At 40.1% G+C, this 14,900-nt stretch overlaps 1 protein-coding gene across 1 annotated transcript in view; it reads right to left on the bottom strand.

The window, feature by feature from the left end:
* EXD1 (exonuclease 3'-5' domain containing 1) overlaps positions 1–14,900 on the bottom strand; it is a 230,794-nt gene that overhangs the window by 114,647 nt on the left and 101,247 nt on the right. Inside the window, exon 4 of the mRNA XM_089654319.1 lies at positions 3,189–3,275. Coding sequence (XP_089510445.1) covers positions 3,189–3,275 — 87 coding nt within the window. The remainder of the gene's footprint in view (positions 1–3,188; positions 3,276–14,900) is intronic.

Genomic DNA, 14,900 nt, shown 5'->3' with positions numbered 1-14,900 from the left:
GATGGCATGGAACAGAGGAGGGAAGTTAGCCGCATAAATGGAGTGATAGGAGGAAGGGAGGTTGGTACCCAAATATTTCAGGGAGTGAGGACACCACCTGTATGGATAGTTTGAATGAAGGGAGGCTAGGACTGTAGGTGAGATATGGCATGGTAGTTCTTCAGTTTTTGCCGCAGTAACTTTATAACTTTAGTACGGTGGAAAACCGGTAAGGAAGTATGGGGTTCTGTCAATGTCAGCAAAATGTCATCAGTGAACAAAGACAATTTAAAATCAGTCATGAGTGCGTATCCCCCGTGTCCGAGTTAGATCTAATGGCGATGGCCAGGGGTTCCAAACAAAGGATAAACAGTGGGCATCCCTGGCGCGTACCATTTGACATCCGGAAGGAGGACAGGAATGACGCCAATTGACCTGGGAAGTGGGGGTGGAATATAGAGCTTTCAGGGCTGCCATAAATGGGCCACTAAACCCAAATCTCTCCAGTACCAGGAACATATAAGGCCAGCTAAGTCAGTCAAATGCTTTTTCCGCATCCAAGCTCAACAAGAGAGCAGGAATAGAGGACTTAACAAGATTGATCAACTCAATAGTCCTCCTGGTATTAACCGCGGAATGTCTGACCGGTACAAAACCCACCTGGTCTAGGTGTATAAGTTTGGATACACATCTGGCCAACCTATTAGCCAATATATTTGTGAATATCTTGTAGTCAGTTTAATAAAGCTATAGGGTGATAGTTATCAGGGAGGGAATGGTCCTTGTCTGGCTTAGGAATCACCGAAATGTATGCACATGAAAAATCATCATGCGGAGGTAAGCCTTTCAAAAGATCTTGGAACAAGGATAAAAGGTGGGGGCCAGGGTGCCTATAAAAGTCTTATAGTATGAGTAAGGAAGGCCATCAGGACCCGGAGATTTGTGCGTAGGGAGGTGTTTGACAACATCTAGCAATTCCTCAGAAGAGATGTCTGCATTTAAAGCGGAGACATCAGGAGACAAACCTGGAAGTTGCAAGGGGTCAAAAAAAAAAAAAAAAGCATCAAAAGCTGCCTTCTGGAGGGGAGGGTGGACATCAGGGGCTAAGCAATTATAGAGCTTCTTATAATATTCCCCACAGCAAACACTTTTACTGAGCACCCAAGTACTTCCTTGGGCAAGGATAACCTAAAGAAATAAAGTGTTTTTTTTTTTTTTCTCATTGGGGCTGGCTCTTCATTTACTTGCTCAGGAGATGTGCTTCTGTTGAGCGTTAAGAGAGCCCAACACTCCCCTTTCCTGATGAGCACCCAGTTTGTGCTCATCACACTGCAAGGTATGTCCCCTCCCTGCTAGTCCCTGGGTGCAGTGCTGCAGAAAGGCAGGGAGGTGTTAAAATATATATATATTTTTTAATCAGGGCAAGTAAAATGCCATGAGGGACAAGAAGATTGGGACCCTGATTTAATCCCTTGGACAAGTATTTTAAGAAATTTCCACACCCCTGTGCATGGGGTTATCATGTCTATTGTGCATTCTGATAGGGCTGGCCAAATACATCCACAGCCATTAATCTACGTAGTCTATTTTTTTAACCACTTCAATATTGAGCACTTTTACCCCCTTCCAGCCCAGGCCAATTTTCAGCTTTCAGCACTGTGATACTTTGAATGACAATTGCGCAGTCATGCAACTTTGTACCCATATGACATTTTTATAATTTTTTTTCACACAAATAAAGCTTTCTTTTGGTGGTATTTAAACACCACTGAACTTTTTATTTTTTGCTAAATAAAACAAAAAATACCTGAAATTTTTGAAAAAAAACCCACACTTTTCTTCGTTTCTGTTATAAAGTTTTGCAAATAAAGTCTTCATAAATTTAGGTCAAAATGTATTCTGCTACATTTCTTTGGTGAAAATAATAATTGAATTTGTATTTTTTTTTTAAATGTTTCTATTTTTTTCTTAATTAAATTTTTTATTTTTTTTTTACTATTTTATTTTTTAGCACACTGTGACCAAAGCAATACAATGTTACCATAGTAACATTGAACTACTCTGGGCAATTGATCAGGATTTTTTTTTTTTTTTTTTAACACATTATGATTGCTAATACCAATGTATTTCATTGATATTTGCAATCATTGTTACTGAACTAAACTGATTCATTCAGTCTTTTGTTGTGATTAGCTGTGATTGGGCAAAGCTGATCACGACACAGATGGGCTGTGATTGGCCTTGTCTGTATCATGTGACTGCCTTGACCAGTCACAGCTAACAACATAATTGTATACAACGAATGGCATGACAGGAAGCCATCCATTGTATACATTGATCACAGCAGTCACATGACACTGGCAATGGGCCAGAGTAGTGATATGTCATTGGCAGTGTCCCGTGGACACAGCCAGTGACAAATCGCGTGGCCGCGTGAGTGGCTCGTTTTGACAGGACTTCATATGATGCCCAGTCACAACAAGGAGTGTCCCGCCCGACTGTCAATCTGCTATAGGCCGGGCGGGAAGGTGCTAATATGCAGTCCCCATCCAATAATATGGGTCATAGAGCACTGCTGTCCTTGGATGCTGCCAAAGCCTTCAACATATTTGACTGGACTTATTTGTGGGCCGTGTTGGAGAAACTTGGCTCTTGGAGAGTGTTCATTTCTTGGGTGCGCCTGTATAGCCATCTTAAGACAGTAATTAGTGAATCTAGTAGACTGTCTCACACTTTTGCTCTTGGGAGGGGAACTAGACAGGGGTGTCCTCTCTTGCCCCTTCTATTTGCTCTGGCAATTGAGCCCCAGATTAGAACTGATATGGGGTTTGTGTGTCCCCCTATATCTTTGTTATGTTTAAATCTTTCAATAAAATCTTTAAAAAAATATTTCAATGTATTTATTATAGCAGTGCACCTCCCCCTTACTGCTGGCTGAATGGTCATGCTCAAATCCCTATGAAAGGATATAGGAACCCTTCTTTCTATTTGGGTCCAATTGTCAAAGATGTTTTGGCAGTAGCTAGGACCAGTTAAAAAAAAATAAATAAAAAACTTAAAGGCAAAAATGCACCATCTAGTCTACCATCTGATAGATGAAAACAGGACACTTTCAGCAATGTGTTTTTAAAAACAGCCTTTTAATAGGTCATTGGACTTGTCTAGACACAACTTGATGTAAAAAGTAGGAAAATGGGAGAATACATTACCTGTAGCCAACACAGTTTTCCATAGCGACCTAAATTCAGGCCAGCAGCTCCTAAACTTATGACCTTCTGGCTTTGAAGATGCAGAATCTAAAACATGAAAAATATAGAGCTTAATGTCTGAGGATGTTGAAACAAAACTTCATGATGATGAATAAACTACCTTATCTTATGCTGTTAAAACAGAGTTACAGTGACACTGTAAAAAAATAAAACAAAAAGTGTAGCTACTGACTTTTAACTGTCTCCCACCCACTGTATAGGCAAATGATGGAAGGGCGGGAGCGCTCTCGTTCTGGGAGGACATCATATGATGCCCAACAACAACTTGTGGAAAAAAATGACAGCTTCAAAAGACTCATTATGCCTCAAAAAAATATGTTTGAATGTTTGCTTTCCAAAAGTGGGTCATTTTGTGGGTGGTTGCACTTTCCTGGTGCTCCAGGGCCTTCATGAAAGCTTTTCAAGAAATTAGATGTGTAAATTTTGCCCCTAGAAGGCCTAAAGGTGCTACTTGGTTGGGGCTCTCTATGTGGCCAGACTGTGGAAAAGTCTAACACGTGGTATTCCCATACTCAGGAGGAGTAGCAGAATGTATTGTGGGGTGTATTTTTTTTTCGGTATGTATGTGCTATGTGTTGGAAATATCTTATAAATGGACATTGTGTATAAAAATAAAGAGTATTTTCATTTTCTTTGCACATTTTCAGAAAACTTGTGGAAAAAAAAAATGACATTCAAAAGACTCATTATGCCTCATAAAATATATTTGATTATCAAAATGGCATTATTTTGTGGGTAATTCCGTTGTCCTTGTGCTCCAGAGCCTTCAAAAGTGTAAAAGGTAGTCAGGAAATTAAATTTATAATTTATACCCCTTGGACACCTGATGGTGCTCCATGCATGCTGGGCCACTCTATGTGGCTAGGCTGTGAAAAAGTCTCACACATGTGGTATCCCCATACTCGGGAGGAATAGCAAAATGTGTTTTCGGGGTGTAGTTGAAAGTATGCATATGTAACTTCAAAAAACCTACTATACTCTCTTGCTAAATATCTTGATCTGTCTACTTTCCAAAAAGGTGTCATTTGGGGTGTATTTGTACTGTCCGGGCTTGTTAGTGTCTCAAGAAATTAGATAGGCCGTCATGTGTCCCAGAAGACCATTTGTGTCCCAGAAGACCTTAGGACACACACACAATTTCCGCTTTATAGGCAATCGCAGCGAAAGTGGGAGCGGATATCTGTCAATTTCGGGTACCCGCTCCCCAAAGGCCAATCGTTAACGGGGAGCAGGGGACCAGTCCTTAAAGCTGAACTTCCCCTTTTGGGTGGAGCTCCGCTTTAAGGCGTATTTAAAGGCAAATTCAGAGAAAAGTAAAAATCCTCCCTTGCAGTGAGGATGCCACTAAACTGAAATAGGCTAAATGCTTGTTTAGGTCTAGAGGACAGGGAAAGTAGTTTTACTTACCTGGATTTAAGGATTGGCATAACATGGATTAGGGAGACTACAGGTTGTTCCCAGCTTTTACATCTATAAGCTGGGAATTCACTTACGATGACCTATGACCAAAACTGTAAAAATAAACCTTTTTACTGTCAGTGAAAAATTACAAAAACTCCTAAAATTCCAAAATTATTCATTCAAGTTCTGATTCATAATCAACGTGTACCTCCAAGAAGGTCGTGTACCTCCAAAAGAAAAAAAACTAGATAGTGTATGATCCTCAATAAACCAGTGATTAAATCATATATATGATAATTCAATCCAAAAAAACTTTAAATAAAAACTTTAAATAAAAACCATACAAAAACATGAAAAAACACGTGAAATAGTGAAGAAATGGGAATATATGCGTTTTAAACAATTTTAAAATGTAAGAATATAATTAAAGTCTGGATCTTTTTGAATATCAAATATACTACACTATATGGCTATTATTTCTTGTATTTATGAATGACATGGAGAGAAATGAAGGCATGAATAGAAAGAAGGATTAACTTGGGATCTGAAGGTAATCCTATGGGATGTTTTCTAATGAAGTGAGGATCCACTGGATTACTATTTAGGGTAAGGGTATGTTATTCAGCCACTTAGATGTGTTCACAGAGTGTTCACAGAGGAATGCATATATAGAAGTGTACACAGAGTGTTTCACTATTTCATGTGTTTTTTTACGTTTTTGTGTGGCTTTTATTTGCACAAAAAAGTTTTTTTGGATTGAATTATCACATATATGATTTAATCACTGGTTTATTGAAGATAATACACTATCTAGTTGTTTTCTTTTAGAGGTACACGGCATTCTTGGAGGTACACTGTGATTATGAATCAGAACTTGGATGAAAAATTTTGGAATTTAAGTTTTTGTACTTTTTCACTGACACTAAAAAGGTTTATTTTTACAATTTTGGACTTTCAAGGGTGAAAGTGAGACTTTTAAGTGTCAATACAAAGGGTGTTCATTATATCATAATTTATTCTAGATTTAATTTTTGGATACCAATTTATATTTCAAAAACTATGAGCAAAACTGCTTAATCTTGGAGCAATACTAAGAAATGTAAGAGGTTGCCTTTAGCTTCTCCACATCAACATTTATCATCTGCACCAAGGAAGATACTAGTGGTACAGAAGTACTTTACCATCTCGCCTTAAGTTTATAATTGGTCTCTTGATATTTGATGCAGATTGAGGCTTTGTGCACAAAGCACATATTATGGTCGATTTGTTAGGTGCTCAAATCTCTCCCATTTGTGAAGAAAAACACCAGGATGTAAGTTAATATTTGAAAGTATTTAGTAAGATTGAAAGTATTCTCTTCAAAGTATCTTGGTGGGAGCAGATCTTCTTGTAAAGGATAAATGGGAACAAATTGTTTGCCAACTGGCAGGGAGTGAAAAAAGAGTGAAAGCTGGTTGCGCCTCCAGAAATCCAGGTCTTGTACCTCAAAGTCTAAGTGCAGAGGAGCTGGGGTCTTACAATTGGTGGTGGTGTTGAAGCTTTGTGCAGCTATAGTTCCCAGGTTTCAAATAAAGATGTGAAAGGGTGCTGCACTACTTGGTGAATGAGCAGTAGAAGCATAAATAACAAACTGAATACAAATATGTCCCTCATCCAAGTGTAAACATAAAATATAAAAAACGTGAATGGGTGCAAAAAAAAATTGGCATGTGACAACAGCAGTCACAAAAACGGCTAGAGTGCTGGTGACACAGGTGAATGAATCAATAATGCTGATGTGTATGGTATATAAAAAATGACTCAGTCCCAAAAAATATAAATATATGGCAGTCCCAAAAACTCAGGAAAAATCACAGTAAATCTTCAGTGCACGCCATGAAACATCCAGTGCTGCAAACATATATGAAAATATCCTCCACCGGCTAGTGTGTGCACTCACCTTCAAAATGCAACCCAAAATGTGTCACAAAGCATAGAGAACCTCAAATGACGATTCCAAGAAATTGGCCCTCGGTGCAATCAAAGAACAAATGGTTATCACCAATGGCACTGACAAACACTCACAGGCATGCTCCAGAAATGGCCACAGACCTCTGTCATCTCCAGTGCCTCACATAGAAGATGCAAGCAAGAAGTCTCCCATAGTGTAATATGTCACAAACTTTATTTTGAATAACATCCAAAAATCACTACTCACATTTTAAAATAGGTCCGCAGAGCAAAACAGACAAAGTTTCTTGCAGTAAAAAACTGCAGGGAAGGTGTATGGGATTAGGAGTACCAAGATGGCAGCTGCCGTCCGTACTGGACATGATGTCACCAGCTTAACTCCAGGAATTATCTGTATTGCATGCTTACACTGATCCAGCTTGGCACAAAGTATGCATCTCATACTTGATGGGCCAGTCAGAAAGCTGAAAATTACTGCAGTCATTAGCACTACTGCAGTGAAAACTATGATATTTGTGAGTGGTTTTCCTTTTTTTACTGTCCGTATGGGGCTACTCGAACAGCCGTGCTGCAATTCCCAGGATGCCCTGTATTTTTTTTTCAACTAAAACAAGGCATGGTCAGAAGAGGTGGAGAGCAGAGGAGGAAATATCACATAGTTAACTCAGGTTGAAAAGAGATACAAGTTCATACAGTTCAACCAATAGAAAAAAATAGAATAAATAGAAAAACTCCCTATATAGAATTCTACACCCACAGCTGAACCGCAGAAAGGCAAAAAACCCTATAAAAGCATGATCACTTTGCTCCAGCAGGGGTAAAAAATTCCTTCCTGATCCACAGAAGGCAATTAGATATTTCCTGGATCAACAATCTCTGATGTCATTACCTATAAATAAGTTAATACCCAGTTAGATTTTACACATTTAGGAATGCATTCAGCCCTTTTCTTAAATTAAAACCTACTGAGCTAGCAAGAACTACAGTTGTGCTCAAAAGTTTACCTGAGTCAGCAGGCAAAACTTTCTTTTATTTTGTTATGACTTCAACTGTAAGTCATAACAAAATGGCACAATCATAAAACAAAACATGGCAACACCCCTGTTCAAAAGTGTGTATACCCTTAGTTCTCAATATTGTGTATTGCCCCCTTTAGGATCAATGACAGCATGAAGTCTTTTGTAAAAGTTTGCTATGAGGCCCCGAATTCCTGCAGGTGGTATAGCTGTCCTTTCTTTTTGGAAAAATGCAGGTCATGCAAAGTCTTTTGTCGTCTTGAATGAACCACAGGTTTGCGACCTCCCCAGAGTGGCTCGATGATATTAAGGTCAGGAGATTGTGATGGCCACTGCAGAACCTTCACCTTTTTTCTGCTGGAGGGTCAACTTGGCCCTGTGCTAAGAGTCACGGGATGACACAGCCAATGACATATCACTACACTGGCAATCACAGCAGATCACATGTCAATTGTATACAATGGATGGCTTCCTGTCATGCCATCCATTGTATACATTTATGTTATCTGTGACTGGTCAAGGCAGTCACATGATACAGACAGGGCCAATCACAGCCCATCTGTATCATGTGTTCAGCTTTGCCCAATCACAGCTAATCACAACAAAAGACTGAATGAATCAGTTTCATTCAGTAACAATGATTGCAAATATCAATGAAATACATTGGTATTAGCAATCATAATGTGTTAAAAAAAAAATAAAAATCCTGATCACTTGCCCAGAGTAGTTCAATGTTACTTTGGTAACATTGTATTGCTTTGGTCACAGTGTGCTAAAAAATAAAATAGTAAAAAAAAAGAAAACATTTAATTAAAAAATATAAACATTTGCAAAAAAAATACAAATTCAATTATTATTTCACCAAATAAATGTAGCAGAATACATTTTGACCTAAGTTTAAGAAGAAATGTTTCAGGTGTTTTTTGTTTTATTTAGCAAAAAATAAAAAATTCAATGATGATTAAATACCATCAAAAGAAAGCTCTGTATGTGTGAAAAAAATGCTAAAAATTTCATACGGGTACAGTGTTGCATGACTGCGCAATTGTCATTCAGAGTGTGACAGCGCTGAAAGCTGAAAATTGGCCTGGGCAGGAAGGGGGTATAAGTGCCCGGTATTGAAGTAGTTAAACCAATACTTTGTTGAAGCACCTTTTGGTTTTATTCCAGCACTTTTTGGGTGTGAGTCTGTCAGCATGGCACATCTTGACCTGTCAATATTTGTCCACTCTTCCTTGCAAAAACACTCCAAATCTGTCAGATTGTGAGGGCATCTCCACAGCCCTCTTCAGAGCACCCCACAGATTTTTGACTGGATTCAGGTCTGGGCTCTGGCTGGGCCATTCCAAAACTTTAATCTTCTTCTGGTGAAGCCATTGCTTTGTTGATTTGGATGTATGCTTTGGGTCGTTGTCATGCTGAAAAATGAAGTTCCTCTTCGTGTTAAGCTTTATAGCAGAAACCCGAAGGTTTTGTGCCAATATTGACGGGTGTTTGGAACTGTTCATACGTCCCTCTACCTTGACTAAGGCCCCAGTTCCAGCTGAAGAAAAACAGACCCAAAGCATGATGTTGCCACCACCATGCTTCACTGTGGGTATGGTGTTCTTTTGGTGACGCAGTGTTGGCATTATGGCCAAAAAGTTCAACCTTGGTTTCATCAGACCATAACACATTTTTCCACATGCTTTTGAGAGACTTCAGATGTGTTTTTACAAAATTTAGCCGCTTTGGATGTTTTTCTTCGTAAGAAAAGGCTTTCGTCTTGCCACTCTACCCCATAGCCCAGACATACAGTTGCAAGAAAAAGTATGCGAACCCCTTGGGATTACGTGGAGTTTTGCATGAATTGGGCATAAAATGTGCTCTGAATGTCATCTAAGTCACAACAATAGAAGAACACAGTCTGCTGAACATAATACTACACAAACATTAGATGTTGCCATGGTTTAATTGCACATAACATCTAAACATTCACAGTGCAGGGAGGAAAAAGTATGTGAGGCCCTAGCTTAATGACTTCTCCAAGAGCTAATTGGAGCCAAGAGTGAGCCAACCTTGACTCCAATCAGTGTGATGATATTGGATGTGTTGCTGACAGTTGTCCTGCCCTTAAAAAACACACACCTGTTTTGGGTTTACTGGTTTCAAGAAGCACTGTCTGATGTGAACCATGCCTCGCAGAAAAGAGCTCTCAGAAGACCTACGATCAAGAATTGTTGACTTGCATGAAGCTGGAAAGGGTTACAATAGTATCTCCAAAAGCCTTGATGTTCATGTGTCCACGGTAAGACAGACTGTCTACAAATGGAGAAAGTTTAGCACTGTTGCTACTCTCCCTAGGCGTGGTCGTCCTGTAAAAATGACTGCAAGAGCACAGCGCAGAATGCTGCATGAGGTAAAGAAGAATCCCAGAGTGTCAGCTAAAGACCTACAGAAATCTCTGGCACATACTAACATTTTTGTTGACACATCTACAATAAGGAAAACATTAAACAAGAATGGAGTACATGGGAGGACACTACGGAGGAAGCCATTGCTGTCCAAAAAGAATATTGCAGCACGTTTGAAGTTTGCAAAAGAGCACCTGGATCTTCCACAGCACTACTGGCAAAATATACTGTGGATAGATGAAACCAAGATTCAGTTGTTTGGGAAGAACACACAACACTATGTGTAGAGAAAAAAAAGGCCCAGCACACCAACATCAAAACCTCATCCCCACTGTAAAACATGGCGGAGGGAGCATCATGGTTTGGGGCTGCTTTGCTGCCTCAGGGCCTGGACGGATTGTTGTCATTGATGGGAAAATGAATTCCAGAGTTTATCAAGACATATTGCAGGAAAACGTACGACCATCTGTCCGCCAACTGAAGCTCCGCAGAGGATGGGTGATGCGACAGGACAATGACCCAAAGCATACAATAATTCAACAACACAATGGCTGCAACAGCACAGAATACGCCTTCTGGAGTGGCCCAGTCAGAGTCCTGACCTCAACCCGAATGAAATGCTGTGGCATGACAATAAGAGAGCGATTCGCAGCAGACATCCCAAGAATATTGCTACACTGAAACAGTTTTGTGAAGAGGAGTGGTCCAAAATTACTCCAGATCGTTGTGCAGGTCTGATCTGCAACTACAGGAAACGTTTGGTTGAGGTTATTGCTGCCAAAGGAGGGTCAACCAGTTATTAAGTCCAAAAGTTCACATACTTTTTCCTCCCTGCACTGTGAATGTTAAGATGTTATGTGCAATTAAACCATGGCAACATCTAATGTTTGTGTAGTATTATGTTCAGCAGACTGTGTTCTTCTATTGTTGTGACTTAGATGACGTTCAGAGCACATTTTATGCCCAATTCATGCAAAACTCCACGTAATTCCAAGGGGTTCACATACTTTTTCTTGCAACTGTATGAAGATTGCTTAATTCTGAACACAGCTACATCCCCAGTTATAAGAGGGTGTGCACACTTATGCAACCACATTATTTTAGTTTTTTATGTCTACTTCCCCCCCTAAAAGATTTATTTTTATTTTTCAATTGAGATGTACAGTTTATAGGTCACATTAAAGGTGAAAACATTTCTGAAATGATTTATCTTTGTCTTGCTTTTTTTACATCACAGAAACCTGACATTTTAACAGGGGTGTGTAGACTTTTTATATCCACTGTATATGCTCGGTCTAAGTTCATTGACAATCTGTATGCAATTGCACTGCGTGTTGGCAGATTGTATGCAGATTGTAAACTAGCAGATCTGCCAGATGGATATCTGTGTGTGTGTGGTGGCGCTGATAGAGAAGGAGTTAAAACAGCACACCACATCAGTGAAACCCAGCAATCGTGCCACTAATTGTGAAAGCACAAACTTATGAGGGCCCAAATCCAGCATGGGAATGCATAGTTACCGCCATCTGCATCAAAAACTACAGGAGCACTCTTATATGCTCAAAGTAAGTCCCCCTAATTCCCTCTGTACCCCATCGTAACAGATTGGCGGAAGCGAGCAGGATCTGCTTAGTACATTAGTGCATGGTTTACTAGTTTAACCCGTGTACGGTAAGGCTGGAAGCTTGGTAGAAGTGACTGACCTACAGAAGCTCACTCAGTGCATAATTTTTGTTTTTGTAACAGACATACAGTGGACATATAAATTCTAAACACACATTGAAATGTCAGGTTTCTGTGATGTACAAAAATGAGACAAATATAAATCTTTTCAGAACTTTTTCCACCTTTAATGTGACCTATAAACTGTACAACTCAATTGAAAAGCAAACTGTAATCTTTGTAAACATAAACTAAAATAATATGGTTGCATTAGTGTGCACATCCGCTTATAACTGGGGATGTAGCTGTGTTCAGAATTAAGCAATCACATTCAAAATCATGTTAAATAGGAGTCAGTACACACCTGCCATCATTTAAAGTGCCTCTGATTAACCCCCAAAAAGTTCAGCTGTTCTAGTCTTCTTAGTCGCATCCTACAGCAAAAGCCATTGTCCGCAGACAGCTTCCAAAGCATCAGAGGGATCTCATTATTAAAAGATATCAGTCAGAAGGGTACAAAATAATTTCCAAGGCATTAGATATACCATGGAAACAGTGAAGACAGTCAGCATCAAGTGGAGAAAATATGGCACAACAGTGACATTACCAAGAACTGGATGTCCCTCCAAAATTTATGAAAAGAAGAAAAGAAAACTGGTCAGGAAAGCTGCCAAGAGGCCTACAGCAACAATAAAGGAACTGCAGGAATATCTGGCAAGTATTGGCTGTGTGGTACATGTGAAAACAATCTCCCATATTCTTCATATGTCTGGGCTATGGGGTAGGGTGGCAAGACAGAAGCCTTTTCTTACAAAGAAAAACATCCAAGCCGGATACATTTTGTAAAAACATATCTGAAGTCTCCCAAAAGCATGTGGGAAAATGTGTTATGGTCTGATGAAACCAAGGTTGAACTTTTTGGCCATAATTCCAGCACTGCACATCACCAAAAGAACACCATACCCACAGTGAAGCATGGTGGTGGCAGCAGACCTGAATCTGATCAAAAATCTGTGGGGTGATCTGAGGAGGGCTGTGCATAGGAGATGCCCTTGCAATCTGACAGATTTGGAATGTTTTTGCAAGGAAGAGTGGGCAGAGGACCTGAGGTCAGCTCAGACTGATGGCATCGGTGGCAGATAGCTCTGAGTCCTCTGAGGCTGTAAAAATTGATGGCAGCCCAAAGGAGCTGAAGGAGGTCTGGCTGACGAACTGCCAGCGGCAGATGGCAGGAGGAGACTGTATGGGAAACAGGTTCTGTACCCACATGTAAAGAAACAATGTTCTTCTGAAGTACCTAGTTAAAAGGTACACTGTGTTTCAGTAGGTCCTGGTAAAGACCAGTATTGTGTGACCATAACCCAGTGTGGGACAAAGTCTTTAGTGGTCTGCTCCTCTGTCACCCCAGCTACCAGTACTGCCATTTCGGATCCTGGGCTGTGCAACACAGAAGAAGGACCACGAGATGAGGGTTTAAATCTGACTCTACTCCCTCAGCAGTAGTGGCTGATGGCACTGAGTTTCTAGAGGCTGATACATTTGATGCTGGCCCAGAGGAACTCGGGTGTTGTGACAACAGACGTTCTTTTGAGGATAGAGTAGAAGTGTGTGACGTGGGTCAGTGGACAACCCCTGGTGGAATCTTTTTTCCTGTAACTTTTGCCTCTGCCACCACAGTTGCAAGTGCAGCCACTGCAGATTCATTGCTGTGTGCTGCAGAGAGAAGTCTACAGGATGTTGGGGCAAATTCACACATCATCTGCACACCAGTCCTGATCCAGACCCATTAGGACCACTCAGAGAGATGTACAGTAGCCCTGTCCTATCTGCAAGGGGAAAGACTGTAATGTCAGGGATGCAAAGTTGGGGAATCTTCACTCCCAACATAGGCAGACACATAAGCTGACCTGTTTGGGTCAGCTATGCGTCATCTAGAAGGGGGGAAATGCAACATAAATGTAATAGCAGAATACTTTTATCAGTAGCTGAGAGGTGACATGACCTGCAGAAATAGTGTAATTGTAGATATAGTTTAATACCGTGTTAATAGAGATACAATATTCCTTAATCAGAGACTTTTTTTAAATTAGCATTAGTACACAAGGAGTTCTCAGCTGATTTCCAAGAAACTGAGTGAACAAGAAGATGGAGGACATAGCGTTTTTGCCCGGAGTTCTGCTTTAACAAGTTATTTCTCACACACGGCATAGGCATACTTGCAATTACATCCCACAATAAATTCTGCTACTCCTCCCAAAAAAGGGGATACCACATGTGAGGTTTTTTTTTTTTTTTTTTTTTTTTTCTACAGACTAGGCAGAGTTTTTTGTTTTTTGAGTTTAGTGATCCCACCCCCTTTTTTTACATCAAACGTATACGGTTTCCTAAGGTCTTTCACCTTCTCTCATTTTTTTCCCTACATCACCTGCACACACATGTTTTCACGACCAATGATGCTACATAAAGGTCTCGGGCTGTCTGTTCTATAAGCCTCTGTGACCAATTCCCCTGTGGACAGGGGGGAAACGCATCAGTGAGCATGGCCAGAGTGACGGATGAGGTCACTCACTACACAATGTTATTCTTTGACTCCTGGGGTTTGGTCTGAACAGCGTCCATCTTCATACACATTGTCAAGTCTCTGGAATCACTTGGGACGCTGCTCCCTCTTCTCTCTGCCGTCAGGGTCATTACTATTTGCTATCAGCCTTAAGCAGCGCTAGAAGCACACTTGTGTTTTTTTACACAGTTGTCAATTTATAAGAAATTTCTAACAAACGGCATGGACATACTAAGAAATACACCCCAAAATACATTCTGCTACTCTTCTCGAGTATGGTGACACCACATGTGAGACGTTTTTACACCATAGCCACATACAAGGGCCTAACATCCAAGGAGCCCCTTCAAGCATTATAGGGGCATAAATTATACATTCAATTTCTTGAATAGCTATCACATTTTTGGAGGCCCTGGAGAACCTAGACAGTAGAAACACTCAAAAAATTACCCCATTTTGGAAAGCAAACACCCCAACATTTTCTATGAGGCATAAGGAGTCTTTTGAACATGTCAATTTTGGCCACAAATTTTGGGAAAAGTGGAAGGAAAATTATTATTATTTTTTGTTTACAGTACACAAAGTTGTCAATTTCGAAGATATTTCTAACACACAGCACAGGCATACTTAGAATTACACCTCAAAACACATTCTACTACTCCTACAGAGT

This window comes from Staurois parvus, unplaced genomic scaffold (genome assembly GCF_062004578.1).
Source record: "Staurois parvus isolate SC_StPar_1 unplaced genomic scaffold, SC_StPar_1.0 ptg000751l, whole genome shotgun sequence".
NCBI lineage: Eukaryota > Metazoa > Chordata > Amphibia > Anura > Ranidae > Staurois > Staurois parvus.
Note: the sequence above shows the minus strand (reverse complement) of the source record. Positions and strands in the feature narration are given on the sequence as shown.